This window comes from Panulirus ornatus, chromosome 19 (assembly GCF_036320965.1).
Source record: "Panulirus ornatus isolate Po-2019 chromosome 19, ASM3632096v1, whole genome shotgun sequence".
NCBI classification, from domain to species: Eukaryota; Metazoa; Arthropoda; class Malacostraca; order Decapoda; family Palinuridae; genus Panulirus; species Panulirus ornatus.
In genome coordinates this window covers 50,118,053-50,136,323 of record NC_092242.1, presented here as the reverse complement: position 1 = coordinate 50,136,323, position 18,271 = coordinate 50,118,053, and the positions used below count along the sequence as shown (strand labels likewise).

Here is an 18,271-nt window from a genome sequence, read left to right as displayed (position 1 = left end):
TATATATATATATATATATTTAATTTTCCAAAAGAAGGAACAGAGGGGGCCAGGTGAGGATATTCCAAAAAAGGACCAGTCCTCTGTTGCTAACGCTACCTCGCTAACGCGGGAAATGGCGAATAGTTTAAAAGAAAAAAGAAGATATATACCTATATATATATATATATATATATATATATATATATATATATATATATATATATATATATATATATATATATATATTTTTTTTTTTTTTTTTTTTTTTTATACTTTGTCGCTGTCTCCCGCGTTTGCGAGGTAGCGCAAGGAAACAGACGAAAGAAATGGCCCAACCCCCCCCATACACATGTACATACACACGTCCACACACGCAAATATACATACCTACACAGCTTTCCATGGTTTACCCCAGACGCTTCACATGCCTTGATTCAATCCACTGACAGCACGTCAACCCCTGTATACCACATCGCTCCAATTCACTCTATTCCTTGCCCTCCTTTCACCCTCCTGCATGTTCAGGCCCCGATCACACAAAATCCTTTTCACTCCATCTTTCCACCTCCAATTTGGTCTCCCTCTTCTCCTCGTTCCCTCCACCTCCGACACATATATCCTCTTGGTCAATCTTTCCTCACTCATTCTCTCCATGTGCCCAAACCACTTCAAAACACCCTCTTCTGCTCTCTCAACCACGCTCTTTTTATTTCCACACATCTCTCTTACCCTTACGTTACTTACTCGATCAAACCACCTCACACCACACATTGTCCTCAAACATCTCATTTCCAGCACATCCATCCTCCTACGCACAACTCTATCCATAGCCCACGCCTCGCAACCATACAACATTGTTGGAACTACTATTCCTTCAAACATACCCATTTTTGCTTTCCGGGATAATGTTCTCGACTTCCACACATTTTTCAAGGCCCCCAAAATTTTCGCCCCCTCCCCCACCCTATGATCCACTTCCGCTTCCATGGTTCCATCCGCTGACAGATCCACTCCCAGATATCTAAAACACTTCACTTCCTCCAGCCTCTCACCATTCAAACTCACCTCCAATTGACTTGACCCTCAACCCTACTGTACCTAATAACCTTGCTCTTATTGACATTTACTCTTAACTTTCTTCTTCCACACACTTTACCAAACTCCGTCACCAGCTTCTGCAGTTTCTCACATGAATCCGCCACCAGCGCTGTATCATCAGCGAACAACAACTGACTCACTTCCCAAGCTCTCTCATCCCCAACAGACTTCATACTTGCCCCTCTTTCCAAAACTCTTGCATTTACCTCCCTAACAACCCCATCCATAAACAAATTAAACAACCATGGAGACATCACACACCCCTGCCGCAAACCTACATTCACTGAGAACCAATCACTTTCCTCTCTTCCTACACGTACACATGCCTTACATCCTCGATAAAAACTTTTCACTGCTTCTAACAACTTTCCTCCCACACCATATATTCTTAATACCTTCCACAGAGCATCTCTATCAACTCTATCATATGCCTTCTCCAGATCCATAAATGCTACATACAAATCCATTTGCTTTTCTAAGTATTTCTCACATACATTCTTCAAAGCAAACACCTGATCCACACATCCTCTACCACTTCTGAAACCACACTGCTCTTCCCCAATCTGATGCTCTGTACATGCCTTCACCCTCTCAATCAATACCCTCCCATATAATATATATATTTATATATATATATATTTATATATACTATATATATATATTATATATATATATATATATATATATATATATATATATATATATATATATATATATTGCTTTGTCGCTGTCTGCCGCGTTTGCGATGTAGCGCAAGGAAACAGACGAAAGAAATCGATCCAATTCACTCTGTTCCTTGCCCGCCTTTCACCCTCCTGCATGTTCAGGCCCGATCACACAAAATCTTTTCACTCCATCTTTCCACCTCCAATTTGGTCTCCCACTTCTCCTCGTTCCCTCCACCTCCGACACATATATCCTCTTGGTCAATCTTTCCTCACTCATTCTCTCCATGTGCCCAAACCACTTCAAAACACCCTCTTCTGCTCTCTCAACCACGCTCTTTTTATTTCCACACATCTCTCTTACCCTTACGTTACTTACTCGATCAAACCACCTCACACCACACATTGTCCTCAAACATCTCATTTCCAGCACATCCATCCTCCTGCGCACAACTCTATCCATAGCCCACGCCTCGCAACCATACAACATTGTTGGAACCTACTATTCCTTCAAACATACCCATTTTTGCTTTCCGGGATAATGTTCTCGACTTCCACACATTTTCAAGGCTCCCAAAATTTTCGCCCCCTCCCCCACCCTATGATCCACTTCCGCTTCCATGGTTCCATCCGCTGCCAGATCCACTCCCAGATATCTAAAACACTTTACTTCCTCCAGCCTCTCACCATTCAAACTCACCTCCCAATTGACTTGACCCTCAACCCTACTGTACCTAATAACCTTGCTCTTATTGACATTTACTCTTAACTTTCTTCTTCCACACACTTTACCAAACTCCGTCACCAGCTTCTGCAGTTTCTCACATGAATCCGCCACCAGCGCTGTATCATCAGCGAACAACAACTGACTCACTTCCCAAGCTCTCTCATCCCCAACAGACTTCATACTTGCCCCTCTTTCCAAAACTCTTGCATTTACCTCCCTAACAACCCCATCCATAAACAAATTAAACAACCATGGAGACATCACACACCCCTGCCGCAAACCTACATTCACTGAGAACCAATCACTTTCCTCTCTTCCTACACGTACACATGCCTTACATCCTCGATAAAAACTTTTCACTGCTTCTAACAACTTTCCTCCCACACCATATATTCTTAATACCTTCCACAGAGCATCTCTATCAACTCTATCATATGCCTTCTCCAGATCCATAAATGCTACATACAAATCCATTTGCTTTTCTAAGTATTTCTCACATACATTCTTCAAAGCAAACACCTGATCCACACATCCTCTACCACTTCTGAAACCACACTGCTCTTCCCCAATCTGATGCTCTGTACATGCCTTCACCCTCTCAATCAATACCCTCCCATATAATATATATATTTATATATATATATATTTATATATATATATATATATATATATATATATATATATATATATATATATATATATATATATATATATATATATTGCTTTGTCGCTGTCTGCCGCGTTTGCGATGTAGCGCAAGGAAACAGACGAAAGAAATCGATCCAATTCACTCTGTTCCTTGCCCGCCTTTCACCCTCCTGCATGTTCAGGCCCGATCACACAAAATCTTTTTCACTCCATCTTTCCACCTCCAATTTGGTCTCCCACTTCTCCTCGTTCCCTCCACCTCCGACACATATATCCTCTTGGTCAATCTTTCCTCATTCATTCTCTCCATGTGCCCAAACCATTTCAAAACACCCTCTTCTGCTCTCTCAACCACGCTCTTTTTATTTCCACACATCTCTCTTACCCTTAACTTACTTACTCGATCAAACCACCTCACACCACACATTGTCCTCACACATCTCAGTTCCAGCACATCCATCCTCCTGCGCACAACTCTATCCATAGCCCACGCCTCGCAACCATACAACATTGTTGGAACCACTATTCCTTCAAACATACCCATTTTTGCTTTCCGAGATAATGTTCTCGACTTCCACACATTCTTCAAGGCTCCCAAGATTTTCGCCCCCTCCCCCACCCTATGATCCACTTCCGCTTCCATGGTTCCATCCGCTGCCAGATCCACTCCCAGATATCTAAAACACTTTACTTCCTCCAGTTTTTCTCCATTCAAACTTACCTCCCAATTGACTTGACCCTCAACCCTACTGTACCTAATAACCTTGCTCTTATTCACATTTACTCTTAACTTTCTTCTTTCACACACTTTACCAACCTCAGTCACCAGCTTCTGCAGTTTCTCACATGAATCAGCCACCAGCGCTGTATCATCAGCGAACAACAACTGACTCACTTCCCAAGCTCTCTCATCCCCAACAGACTTCATACTTGCCCCTCTTTCCAAAACTCTTGCATTCACCTCCCTAACAACCCCATCCATAAACAAATTAAACAACCATGGAGACATCACACACCCCTGCTGCAAACCTACATTCACTGAGAACCAATCACTTTCCTCTCTTCCTACACGTACACATGCCTTACATCCTCGATAAAAAATTTTCACTGCTTCTAACAACTTGCCTCCCACACCATATATTCTTGATACCTTCCACAGAGCATCTCTCTCTCTCTCTCTCTCTCTCTCTCTCTCTCTCTCTCTATATATATATATATATATATATATATATATATATATATATATATATATATATATATATATATATATATATATATATATATATTATACACACGTTTATTGCACTCTTCCCTCAATAGGAGACACAGTGCTACAGAAGCAGAGAGGTGAACCCGATTCTTACCGTGGCTGAGGAGGAGATGAGCCAGGCGAGGGCGAGCAGCAGGTACGTGAGCATCATGTTGATGTGGATGGTGTTGCGCACGCACCGCAGGTCCCTGTACCGGTGTGAGGAAAACCTGGTTATTCCATACGGCCTCTAGGGTACGGCAGGGAGGTGTGAGGGGCTGGGAGGTCAGGGCAAGGTAGTTATGAGAGAGAGGTTACATAGGAACAGTGTGGCTTCCTGTATGTGTGTCGCCTCCTGGTGGGGCGTCCTGTTGGAGGTTAGAAAATGGAGGGTTGAACGTCATCACAATTTAACCCTGGAGGTCGAACACAGATGATGCAGAAGCCATAGGGTCGAGTGTGTTGATGTTGTCTCTCCATATCTCATGATCTTCCCAGTAACTATGACCTGACACGGTTAAGAAGAAAGGTTTTTCACTTCCTCTAAAATGCCTTTCCCTTGTTTCTTCATTTTCCCTTATATTTGAATCAAGACCTAAGACCTAGTCTGGATGTGGACTTCTGTTCATGACCGGAACCTCCAACGTAAGAAAAGAAAAAGAATATTACACTGTGTTCCTCCATAGCTTTATCCCTGTCTGCTGTTGTGCCGGATGGGTGGTGGGTGGAGAGGAGCCATCTGCTTTACATTTATATACGTTAGGAATGTAGAATCCCATATTTGCCCTCCACTGGATAACCTCGTTATAGACCATCAGGTCGTCTGTTTTCTCTCCTACCATAAACGTACACACGTTCCTTGATGGGAAGCTGAAAGCAGAACTGTCCAGTTTATTTGTTTATTTTTAGTCACCTAAGGACCACTTTCTACGAGAGAATCCTGTTGTTACGCAGGACCTATCCAAAGACTCTTGTAGCCCAAGACTGCGTTACTTACAGCAGTAGAGAAATGTAGATTCCTTTAGAGTGAGAAGTTCTTTGACAAGACTGTACTCTGATCTTTACAGCCTCGCCAAAGTGACTTTTTACTCACGGTGTAATCTCGAACGGGTGGAGTCCGCTAACACTGTCTACTTAGTGACCACTAACAGACTACCGATCTAAACCTGAACAACTGTTATCGTTAGACTCGCGTTCCTATCCAAGACGAGCTCCAGTATTTGGTGACACGACCATAGTGTCGTGGCCAGATGTTCGTACCTCAGACAAGCCATCAAGTCAAGAATATCGAATTGGTTCAGGCATCCTTGGCTTCGACCCGGGATGAACCCCTACGTTACATTGTCACAATGTTTACCAGAGTTTCTTATATAAGAGCGAGTCTATAAAAGGCAACAGTTAATATCTGAAAATTAAAAATGTGGAAAACTTTGTTTCCATCTCAACAGAAAGAACTGTGGTCTGTATTACTCAATATTCTCATTGAAGTTCTTCACGCGGTAATTTTCCAAACAAGTGTACAATATATTAAATGCAGCAGCAGTCATCTTCCCTATATAAGAACTGTATCACAGATTCCTAATATCGTGTTCAAAGTCTTGCCTGACTTGGAAGAAGTTAATGCTGGAATTTCTTTCATGTTCGCGAGAAAGAACTCTTGACATGCCGCACCTAGCACTCTCCTTGGAACCATAGTCTGATCTGCCTCGATAGAAAGGTGAGGGTGTGGCCTGATAACTGACTGCTGTCAGGAGAGAGCGCCCCGCTGGCTCCGTTGATCAAGCGCGGTGAATTCCGGTGTCTACGTGGTTTTGGTACAGTGTGTGTCTCCTGTGTATGGCCACAACATACGCATTTTACTGTCTACCTCCACGGACACAATACACATTTCACAATTTCATTTTCCAGTGCATTAACTAGCCAAGAGGGAGCTGGTGTGGATGCCTTTTTTGATCTAAGTGAACATGTGGCTCTGTAGCATGATGTTATGTGGGGATATGGAGCTGACTGATGAATCAGCGAACGACGGTTCTGTTGGCGAATTAGTCTTGTGGTGTTGATATTGACGCTCCATCATAACCAAGAAAGCTGCTAAGCGTAGAGATGTGCATCATAGAGTCTAGATGATTCCCGTATTCAGATACCTCGATCATAGACGTATGTATTGATGTACAAATTAAGAGCCATGCCTGAACTCAAACGTGAAATGCAGTCCACGTTCTACCAATATAAGCCTTCCAAAAACTGCACCGCAGTGGTTCTCAAGTGCGTGCTGTCGAACTGGTGCTAAATGCGTCAGTTTCATTTTTGAAGCCCCTCAGGCAATTATTGGCCCCTTGTTGACATTATACCGCTGATGACACTTTAAGACCCAATTTTCACTGCTACAGGGTTGCCCTTCCAGCGATACCACGTACAGACATGGACATTGATTTTAGTAAGACAGTCTTCAGCACTTATATTGAAATAAGGTATATAGAAACGGGCAACATCTGGCTAAAATGGAAATTAGGGTTATACTTATATCATTACATCACCAAGAATAGGTCAGGCTAATGCGAAAAGGTGTGAATATATAAAGAACCTTTTAAGATTGCTATGCACAGGGGAAGGTAGATATTATAAACATGTAGTAAGAGGAAGAGTTGCAGAGGTAGAGACGGTGCCTCAGGTCCGTCCACTTACTTGAGCCTGGTGAAGATGTAGAGGCCGACGGTGAGAGCTGCCACGGAGGAGGCGTAGCCCAGCAGGTGGATGGTGGCCAAGTTGTCGGTGGTGGTGAGGTCCGTCGCTCCGCCGCGCCATCTGGTCCCTCCTGCTGGAGATGAAACATCTTTTCTACCTTACGTCAATATCTGAATCTTTCACTAACAGGCCCTTCATATCCCACGCCCACCCCCTCGCCCACCAGACTCCACCTGATTGAGGTTACAAAGCGAATGAAGGGACTTTTGACGAGGCTCTATCATTGTCAGTTGAGGAAGATGGAGCAGTCCCCTCAAAAATAACGCTTCAGACGAGTCCATCCTGTCCCTGCTTGAATCCCCGTGTGGCTTCTGTCTCCAACCTACTGTTTACATAAGCCCAGTCCTGGTCACATGTCCTCCGTCGTGTAACCAGGATGTAAAGGAGGACAACGCACACCCCTTGACTATGAATATATTTGGTGTAGACATCACTGCACTACGTTCTCCTCTTACTATCCCATAGACTGATACGCCTAGCCCAGTTAACACCTGGAGATATTTCAGATACCATCTTAAGATGTGTGAATTATGAACATGAACGTTATTTTCACAACTAGAACTACAACATCTGAGACAGAATACTCCTGTTGTTTACAAGTGTGTTTCCGCGTCTGGTGTTGAGAAGCGAGTACTGACGTGGTGGCAAGGGAGGGATATGTACATACCGGAGAGGGGGAGCTGCGGCAGTTGGATGGGACGGCAGGCGCTGTAGTCGCTCACGGCCGCCCACTTGGCATCGGCCCCGCACATACGACTCACACTCTCTGCCGGCAAGCCATCAACGTGAGTCTCGGGGACGAAGTCCTTCATGAAAACAAACGATAACAGAATATTGATAAAGAATCTGAATGCACAGTGATCCTTCATATACCGTTACAAAGCACAAAATATGAGTCGTATCAACTGGTATCTTTAGATGAAGTTTGTCGGTATTATGTGTTTTGTAGTAAACCGCAGATGCTTTATTTTATGGAATAATCAACTTTCCTAACTCATGATGATTCTTCGACCAATTCTGCGATGATATCAGCCCCATAGATCGCAAAGAGATGAACATTCTCTTTGTTCCCGAGAAAGATAGTCCTACTATAGCTAATCGAGTGGGAAACTTGTGCTGTATGTTGCTCTAGAGGTGTGGTTGGTGATGACAACGCTACCAGCGTTATGAGGGAGCGCTGGGTGGGGTGAACTCTTCTCCCTCGTCAGAGACCATCAGGTGTCCCGTCACCTGGCTTTCCCATATACTGCCATGTGCACCTGAGCCATAGTGCCCTTCCTTTTCAGGTACTACCGCCTCTCGCGAGGCTTCCCTCTGTATCATCATAGGGTCGCTCACTGACGAGCCTAAGATCCTACCAGAGGTTCATGTCCGGAGACGTGGCTTTTACTGACACGCCTAATGAACCTACTAGGGGGCTGGTTGCGCTGGGGTTGGCTGCCGTGGCTTTAATCATGAGTTCTCGTGGTTTGTCTTGTAACTTGCACGTGTTGTGCGTTGCTTAAGAGGCAGAAGGAAACCAAGTTAGAGAAGTCGATACTCCAGGTGATCCTAGGGTGTGGCCAGGGGCGCAGGTGGCAGCGATCAGAGTGTATGTGGTCTGGCTGGAGGGTGGTGGAGTCCAGGAGCCTTGTGGAGTGTGGTGGAATCCAAACGCGCCTAATCAAGAGAACGAAGAAAATGGAAGATGTGAAGTGCAGGAATCGTTCCCCCAATTGAGAGCTTAGAAAATTACGAACAATTATTGGAGGAAAAAAAAATGAGAGTCAGTGGAAGAGAATGTCTCGCAACGTGAAAAAGAACCCAAAGAAATTCTATCAATATAGAGGGTGGAAAGATGAATATGAAAGATACGATAGTCCCATTATGTAACGTTGATGGTATCTTAGCGAACGATAACAAACAAATGCTTACCTTATTGAGCAAATCTTTTGATCTCCCGTTCTGCCCCAAAATGTCTTGGAATTTATGAGATACGAAAATATTTTCAGCGACAGAAAATGAAAAATATTAGACTTAAATGACGTTCAGAGCCATATCGTACTTAGATATGTAGAAAAATTCGATTTTCATTACGTCCAAAAGTCATAACGTACTTGAATATTTAGAAAAGTTAGACAAATGACGTTTAAAACGTACTTGAATATATAGAATAGGTAGATTAATATGACGTTCTAAGCTATAACTTACTTAGATATTTAGAAAAACTAGATTAACATGACATTCAAACCATACCTTGTTTATAAAGTCTAGAAAAAAATATAGACTTTTATAACGATCAAAACCATAACATGCTAGAATGTTTAGGAAAATTAGATTTGCATGACTTTCAAAGCCATAACGTACTAAAGTACCAAGACGAAATAAATCCATTTGAGTCAAATGGTCACCGTAGCTTTAGAATATAGAAGGAATAATAAAGCCAAGAGTATTTCCGATCACAACAGATATTCAAGAAATTGCCACAAAAAGGAACAGACCTGAATGACTGTGGTTGTTGATCGACTGTTCAACACATTTTAGCATGAAAAATATATCCTAGAACTTAGAAGTGTTGTATAGAATTATATATTTTGGTTTTCTCTCAATGGTTCTTCAATCTATGTACATTAATATCGTTATTCAAAATTTCTCCAATATTTCTATTTCATCTATTGTCATTACGTACTTCATATACAAACTTTGCTGTGCCTGTAATATAGCGGTTGCAGGTGTCACATACCATGGCAAGTCTGGTCTCCATTAAGTGACTCTGGGTCAACACAGTATGACCAATCCTCCGTCGACAAAGTCTCGTCTGGAAATAGCGATTCCTGCTAAAGGAGACGAGTAACATCCTACATCATTCTTCATCCTCTGAAGTGTGTTATTCCTCTGGGATTCCCACGCACCATCTAGCTTGCCAGGTACATCTGTGATAACCTTCGATTCTTCCCATAAATGTCTTTGTGAGGTACAGCTCTTGTCTATAGATTGCTAGATATAAAGTCTTTAACCAGAGCGTTTGCTATATCATTAAGGCTGATACCAGCATGACCAGGACACCAGTAGTATTCTCCCTACACCCTTATGCTCTGGGTTCAATCTTGTAATACACTCCTGGACTCTATGAACAATGGGATTCATTAGAGCCGAGTGTTGTATAGCTTGCAGTCCACCTCAGGAAGCGGAGGAGATTGTACATTTCCCAGGTGATCTTCGTGAAGGCTTGACTACCATCTAGTTCCTCGTCAATATGGAATATTCCTTTAGTAGTATTCTTATGTGAGAATCTTCTTGAAAAACCTAAAATTTTCTTCATCAGACTTTCAACCATTAGTAAATATCTTCTTCCTGTTTGCATGAATAGAAACTTACCTTTTGTTATGTTGTCATTACGGAAGCAATGCTGATTTTGCATATTTTCATGCAGTCGGCTGCTGTTGGATCTCAGGAACCGTCCAGGGAGGCAACCAAGCAAAACTCACTTTTCCGAACCACTCTCATTAAGAGAATCGTATTGTCCTCATACATTATAAGGTTTAGAGAACTTTGGATGGTGATTAAATGTTCCGGTCCTCTCGCAACATACGCATAAACATTTGCAGAGATGGACGGTGCATGTTTGTGCCTCAAGATATATTTTTGAAAAATTTGTTGTGTCTTTAACGCCAATTAACGAGACCAACGAAGAGAAGATACAGATGGTGTCTAACTTCATCTTTCTACAAGTTGGGGTAATAATATCTTTTCCGTGGTTTACCCCCCCACCCACCACACCCCATGTGGAAGATAAGGGGTGAAAGGTTGTGAACTCCCAGCTGATATGCCCTTTGTTCTAAGCTATCATCCGGCAAAAGGTGGTCGAGATTAACCACTGTGACATAGAAGTTGCTAAGTAAAGGATAGGTAGAGACACAGATATTTCTGTTTTATATATATATATATATATATATATATATATATATATATATATATATATATATATATATATATATATATATGGATGGTATTGCAGTGGAATTTATTAAAAAAGGGGGTGACTGTATTGTTGACTGGTTGGTAAGGTTATTTAATGTATGTATGACTCATGGTGAGGTGCCTGAGGATTGGCGGAATGCGTGCATAGTGCCATTGTACAAAGGCAAAGGGGATAAGAGTGAGTGCTCAAATTACAGAGGTATAAGTTTGTTGAGTATTCCTGGTAAATTATATGGGAGGGTATTGATTGAGAGGGTGAAGGCATGTACGGAGCATCAGATTGGGGAAGAGCAGTGTGGTTTCAGAAGTGGTAGAGGATGTGTGGATCAGGTGTTTGCTTTGAAGAATGTATGTGAGAAATACTTAGAAAAGCAAATGGATTTGTATGTAGCATTTATGGATCTGGAGAAGGCATATGATAGAGTTGATAGAGATGCTCTGTGGAAGGTATTAAGAATATATGGTGTGGGAGGAAAGTTGTTAGAAGCAGTGAAAAGTTTTTATCGAGGATGTAAGGCATGTGTACGTGTAGGAAGAGAGGAAAGTGATTGGTTCTCAGTGAATGTAGGTTTGCGGCAGGGGTGTGTGATGTCTCCATGGTTGTTTAATTTGTTTATGGATGGGGTTGTTAGGGAGGTAAATGCAAGAGTTTTGGAAAGAGGGGCAAGTATGAAGTCTGTTGGGGATGAGAGAGCTTGGGAAGTGAGTCAGTTGTTGTTCGCTGATGATACAGCGCTGGTGGCTGATTCATGTGAGAAACTGCAGAAGCTGGTGACTGAGTTTGGTAAAGTGTGTGGAAGAAGAAAGTTAAGAGTAAATGTGAATAAGAGCAAGGTCATTAGGTACAGTAGGGTTGAGGGTCAAGTCAATTGGGAGGTGAGTTTGAATGGAGAAAAACTGGAGGAAGTGAAGTGTTTTAGATATCTGGGAGTGGATCTGGCAGCGGATGGAACCATGGAAGCGGAAGTGGATCATAGGATGGGGGAGGGGGCGAAAATTCTGGGGGCCTTGAAGAATGTGTGGAAGTCGAGAACATTATCTCGGAAAGCAAAAATGGGTATGTTTGAAGGAATAGTGGTTCCAACAATGTTGTATGGTTGTGAGGCGTGGGCTATGGATAGAGTTGTGCGCAGGAGGATGGATGTGCTGGAAATGAGATGTTTGAGGACAATGTGTGGTGTGAGGTGGTTTGATCGAGTGAGTAACGTAAGGGTAAGAGAGATGTGTGGAAATAAAAAGAGCGTGGTTGAGAGAGCAGAAGAGGGTGTTTTGAAGTGGTTTGGGCACATGGAGAGGATGAGTGAGGAAAGATTGACCAAGAGGATATATGTGTCGGAGGTGGAGGGAGCAAGGAGAAGAGGGAGACCAAATTGGAGGTGGAAAGATGGAGTGAAAAAGATTTTGTGTGATCGGGGCCTGAACATGCAGGAGGGTGAAAGGAGGGCAAGGAATAGAGTGAATTGGAGCGATGTGGTGTACCGGGGTTGACGTGCTGTCAGTGGATTGAATCAAGGCATGTGAAGCGTCTGGGGTAAACCATGGAAAGCTGTGTAGGTATGTATATTTGCGTGGGTGGACGTATGTATATACATGTGTATGGGGGGGGGGTTGGGTCATTTCTTTCGTCTGTTTCCTTGCGCTACCTCGCAAACGCGGGAGACAGCGACAAAGTATAAAAAAAAAATATATATATATATATATATATATATATATATATATATATATATATATATATATATATATATATATATATATATATATATATATATATAATGATGAGTGGTGGTGAGAGTAAGTGAGCTTGGGAAGGAGACTTGTGTGAGGAAGTACCAGGAGAGACTGAGTACAGAATGGAAAAAGGTGAGAACAATGGAAGTAAGGGGAGTGGGGGAGGAATGGGATGTATTTAGGGAATCAGTGATGGATTGCGCTAAAGATGCTTGTGGTATGAGAAGAGTGGGAGGTGGGTTGATTAGAAAGGGTAGTGAGTGCTGGGATGAAGAAGTAAGATTATTAGTGAAAGAGAAGAGAGAGGCATTTGGACGATTTTTGCAGGGAGAAAATGCAATTGAGTGGGAGATGTATAAAAGAAAGAGACAGGAGGTCAAGAGAAAGGTGCAAGAGGTGAAAAAGAGGGCAAATGAGAGTTGGGGTGAGAGAGTATCATTAGATTTTAGGGAGAATAAAAAGATGTTCTGGAAGGAGGTAAATAAAGTGCGTAAGACAAGGGAGCAAATGGGAACTTCAGTGAAGGGCAAAAATGGGGAGGTGATAACAAGTAGTGGTGATGTGAGAAGGAGATGGAGTGAGTATTTTGAAGGTTTGTTGAATTTATTTAATGATAGAGTGGCAGATATAGGGTGTTTTGGTCGAGGTGGTGTGCAAAGTGAGAGGGTTAGGGAAAATGATTTGGTAAACAGAGAAGAGGTAGCAAAAGCTTTGCGGAAGATGAAAGCCGGCAAGGCAGCAGGTTGGATGGTATTGCAGTGGAATTTGTTAAAAAAGAGGGTGACTGTATTGTTGACTGGTTGGTAAGGTTATTTAATGTATGTATGACTCACGGTGAGGTGCCTGAGGATTGGCGGAATGCGTGCATAGTGCCATTGTACAAAGGCAAAGGGGATAAGAGTGAGTGCTCAAATTACAGAGGTATAAGTTTGTTGAGTATTCCTGGTAAATTATATGGGAGGGTATTGATTGAGAGGGTGAAGGCATGTACAGAGCATCAGATTGGGGAAGAGCAGTGTGGTTTCAGAAGTGGTAGAGGATGTGTGGATCAGGTATTTGCTCTAAAGAATGTATGTGAGAAATACTTAGAAAAGCAAATGGATTTGTATGTAGCATTTATGGATCTGGAGAAGGCATATGATAGAGTTGATAGAGATGCTCTGTGGAAGGTATTAAGAATATATGGTGTGGGAGGCAAGTTGTTAGAAGGAGTGAAAAGTTTTTATCGAGGATGTAAGGCATGTGTACGTGTAGGAAGAGAGGAAAGTGATTGGTTCTCAGTGAATGTATGTTTGCGGCAGGGGTGTGTGATGTCTCCATGGTTGTTTAATTTGTTTATGGATGGGGTTGTTAGGGAGGTGAATGCAAGAGTTTTCGAAAGAGGGGCAAGTATGAAGTCTGTTGTGGATGAGAGAGCTTGGGAAGTAAGTCAGTTGTTGTTCGCTGATGATACAGCGCTGGTGGCTGATTCATGTAAGAAACTGCAGAAGCTGTTGACTGAGTTTGGTAAAGTGTGTGAAAGAAGAAAGTTAGGAGTAAATGTGAATAAGAGCAAGGTTATTAGGTACAGTAGGGTTGAGGGTCAAGTCAATTGGGAGGTAAGTTTGAATGGAGAAAAACTGGAGGAAGTAAAGTGTTTTAGATATCTGGGAGTGGATCTGGCATCGTATGGAACCATGGAAGCGGAAGTGAATCATAGGGTGGGGGATGGGGCGAAAATCCTAGGAGCCTTGAAGAATGTGTGGAAGTCGAGAACATTATCTCGGAAAGCAAAAATGGGTATATTTGAAGGAATAGTGGTTCGAACAATGTTGTATGGTTGCGAGGCGTGGGCTATGGATAGAGTTGTGCGCAGGAGGATGGATGTGCTGGAAATGAGATGTTTGAGGACAATGTGTGGTGTGAGGTGGTTTGATTGAGTAAGTAATGTAAGGGTAAGAGAGATGTGTGGAAATAAAAAGAGCGTGGTTGAGAGAGCAGAAGAGGGTGTTTTGAAATGGTTTGGGCACATGGAGAGAATGAGTGAGGAAAGATTGACCAAGAGGATATATGTGTCGGAGGTGGAGGGAACGAGGAGAAGTGGGAGACCAAATTGGAGGTGGAAAGATGGAGTGTAAAAGATTTTGAGTGATCGGGGCCTGAACATGCAGGAGGGTGAAAGGCGGGCAAGGAATAGAGTGAATTGGATCGATGTGGTATACCGGGGTTGACGTGCTGTCAGTGGATTGAATCAGGGCATGTGAAGCGTCTGGGGTAAACCATGGAAAGCTGTGTAGGTATGTATATTTGCGTGGGTGGACGTATGTATATACATGTGTATGGGGGGGGGGTTGGGTCATTTCTTTCGTCTGTTTCCTTGCGCTACCTCGCAAACGCGGGAGACAGCGACAAAGTATAAAAAATATATATATATATATATATATATATATATATATATATATATATATATATATATATATATATATATATATATATATATATATATATATATATATATAATGATGAGTGATGGTGAGAGTAAGTGAGCTTGGGAAGGAGACTTGTGTGAGGAAGTACCAGGAGAGACTGAGTACAGAATGGAAAAAGGTGAGAACAATGGAAGTAAGGGGAGTGGGGGAGGAATGGGATGTATTTAGGGAATCAGTGATGGATTGCGCTAAAGATGCTTGTGGCATGAGAAGAGTGGGAGGTGGGTTGATTAGAAAGGGTAGTGAGTGGTGGGATGAAGAAGTAAGATTATTAGTGAAAGAAAAGAGAGAGGCATTTGGACGATTTTTGCAGGGAAAAAATGCAATTGAGTGGGAGATGTATAAAAGAAAGAGACAGGAGGTCAAGAGAAAGGTGCAAGAGGTGAAAAAGAGGGCAAATGAGAGTTGGGGTGAGAGAGTATCATTAAATTTTAGGGAGAATAAAAAGATGTTCTGGAAGGAGGTAAATAAAGTGCGTAAGACAAGGGAGCAAATGGGAACTTCAGTGAAGGGCAAAAATGGGGAGGTCATAACAAGTAGTGGTGATGTGAGAAGGAGATGGAGTGAGTATTTTGAAGGTTTGTTGAATTTATTTAATGCTAGAGTGGCAGATATAGGGTGTTTTGGTCGAGGTGGTGTGCAAAGTGAGAGGGTTAGGGAAAATGATTTGGTAAACAGAGAAGAGGTAGCAAAAGCTTTGCGGAAGATGAAAGCCGGCAAGGCAGCAGGTTGGATGGTATTGCAGTGGAATTTGTTAAAAAAGAGGGTGACTGTATTGTTGACTGGTTGGTAAGGTTATTTAATGTATGTATGACTCACGGTGAGGTGCCTGAGGATTGGCGGAATGCGTGCATAGTGCCATTGTACAAAGGCAAAGGGGATAAGAGTGAGTGCTCAAATTACAGAGGTATAAGTTTGTTGAGTACTCCTGGTAAATTATATGGGAGGGTATTGATTGAGAGTGTGACGGCATGTACAGAGCATCAGATTGGGGAAGAGCAGTGTGTTTCAGAAGTGGTAGAGGATGTGTGGATCAGGTATTTGCTTTAAAGAATGTATGTGAGAAATACTTAGAAAAGCAAATGGATTTGTATGTAGCATTTATGGATCTGGAGAAGGCATATGATAGAGTTGATAGAGATGCTCTGTGGAAGGTATTAAGAATATATGGTGTGGGAGGCAAGTTGTTAGAAGGAGTGAAAAGTTTTTATCGAGGATGTAAGGCATGTGTACGTGTAGGAAGAGAGGAAAGTGATTGGTTCTCAGTGAATGTAGGTTTGCGGCAGGGGTGTGTGATGTCTCCATGGTTGTTTAATTTGTTTATGGATGGGGTTGTTAGGGAGGTGAATGCAAGAGTTTTGGAAAGAGGGGCAAGTATGAAGTCTGTTGTGGATGAGAGAGCTTGGGAAGTAAGTCAGTTGTTGTTCGCTGATGATACAGCGCTGGTGGCTGATTCATGTAAGAAACTGCAGAAGCTGTTGACTGAGTTTGGTAAAGTGTGTGAAAGAAGAAAGTTAGGAGTAAATGTGAATAAGAGCAAGGTTATTAGGTACAGTAGGGTTGAGGGTCAAGTCAATTGGGAGGTAAGTTTGAATGGAGAAAAACTGGAGGAAGTAAAGTGTTTTAGATATCTGGGAGTGGATCTGGCATCGTATGGAACCATGGAAGCGGAAGTGAATCATAGGGTGAGGGATGGGGCGAAAATCCTAGGAGCCTTGAAGAATGTGTGGAAGTCGAGAACATTATCTCGGAAAGCAAAAATGGGTATATTTGAAGGAATAGTGGTTCCAACAATGTTGTATGGTTGCGAGGCGTGGGCTATGGATAGAGTTGTGCGCAGGAGGATGGATGTGCTGGAAATGAGATGTTTGAGGACAATGTGTGGTGTGAGGTGGTTTGATTGAGTAAGTAATGTAAGGGTAAGAGAGATGTGTGGAAATAAAAAGAGCGTGGTTGAGAGAGCAGAAGAGGGTGTTTTGAAATGGTTTGGGCACATGGAGAGAATGAGTGAGGAAAGATTGACCAAGAGGATATATGTGTCGGAGGTGGAGGGAACGAGGAGAAGTGGGAGACCAAATTGGAGGTGGAAAGATGGAGTGTAAAAGATTTTGAGTGATCGGGGCCTGAACATGCAGGAGGGTGAAAGGCGGGCAAGGAATAGAGTGAATTGGATCGATGTGGTATACCGGGGTTGACGTGCTGTCAGTGGATTGAATCAGGGCATGTGAAGCGTCTGGGGTAAACCATGGAAAGTTGTGTGGGGCCTGGATGTGGAAAGGGAGCTGTGGTTTCGGGCATTATTGCGTGACAGCTGGAGACTGAGTGTGAACGAATGAGGCCTTTGTTGTCTTTTCCTAATGCTACCTCGCACACATGAGGGGGGAGGGGGATGGTATTCCATGTGTGGCGAGGTGGCAATGGGAATGAATAGGGGCAGGCAGTGTGGCTTGTGTGCATGGGTATATATGTATGTGTCTGTGTGTGTATATATATATGTACATTGAGATGTATAAGTATGTATATTTGCGTGTGTGGGCTTGTGTGTGTGTACATTGTGTATGGGGGTGGGTTGTGCCATTTCTTTCGTCTGTTTCCTTGCGCTACCTCGCAAACGCGGGAGACAGCGACAACGCAAAATGATAATGATAAAAAAAAAAAATATATATATATATATATATATATATATATATATATATATATATATATATATATATATATATATATATTCTATTTATTCATCTACCTATTTATTTATTTATTATACTTTGTTGCCGTCTCCCGCGTTAGCAAGGTAGCGCAAGGAAACGGATGAAACAATGGCCTAACCCATTCAGAAACACATGTATACACAGACACGTCCACACACGCATATATATATATACCTATACATCTCAACGTATATATATATATATATATATATATATATATATATATATATATATATATATATATATATATATATATATATATATACACACAGATATACATATAAACACAGGTA

At 42.2% G+C, this 18,271-nt stretch overlaps 1 protein-coding gene across 1 annotated transcript in view; it reads right to left on the bottom strand.

Annotated features, from left to right (window-relative positions):
* The window catches only part of LOC139755493 (diuretic hormone receptor-like), a 114,807-nt gene that overhangs the window by 81,892 nt on the left and 14,644 nt on the right, over positions 1-18,271 (bottom strand). Inside the window, exons 2-4 of the mRNA XM_071673829.1 lie at positions 7,799-7,880; positions 7,055-7,174; positions 4,485-4,578 (exon numbers count right to left, since the gene is read on the bottom strand). Coding sequence (XP_071529930.1) covers positions 4,485-4,578; positions 7,055-7,174; positions 7,799-7,880 — 296 coding nt within the window. The remainder of the gene's footprint in view (positions 1-4,484; positions 4,579-7,054; positions 7,175-7,798; positions 7,881-18,271) is intronic.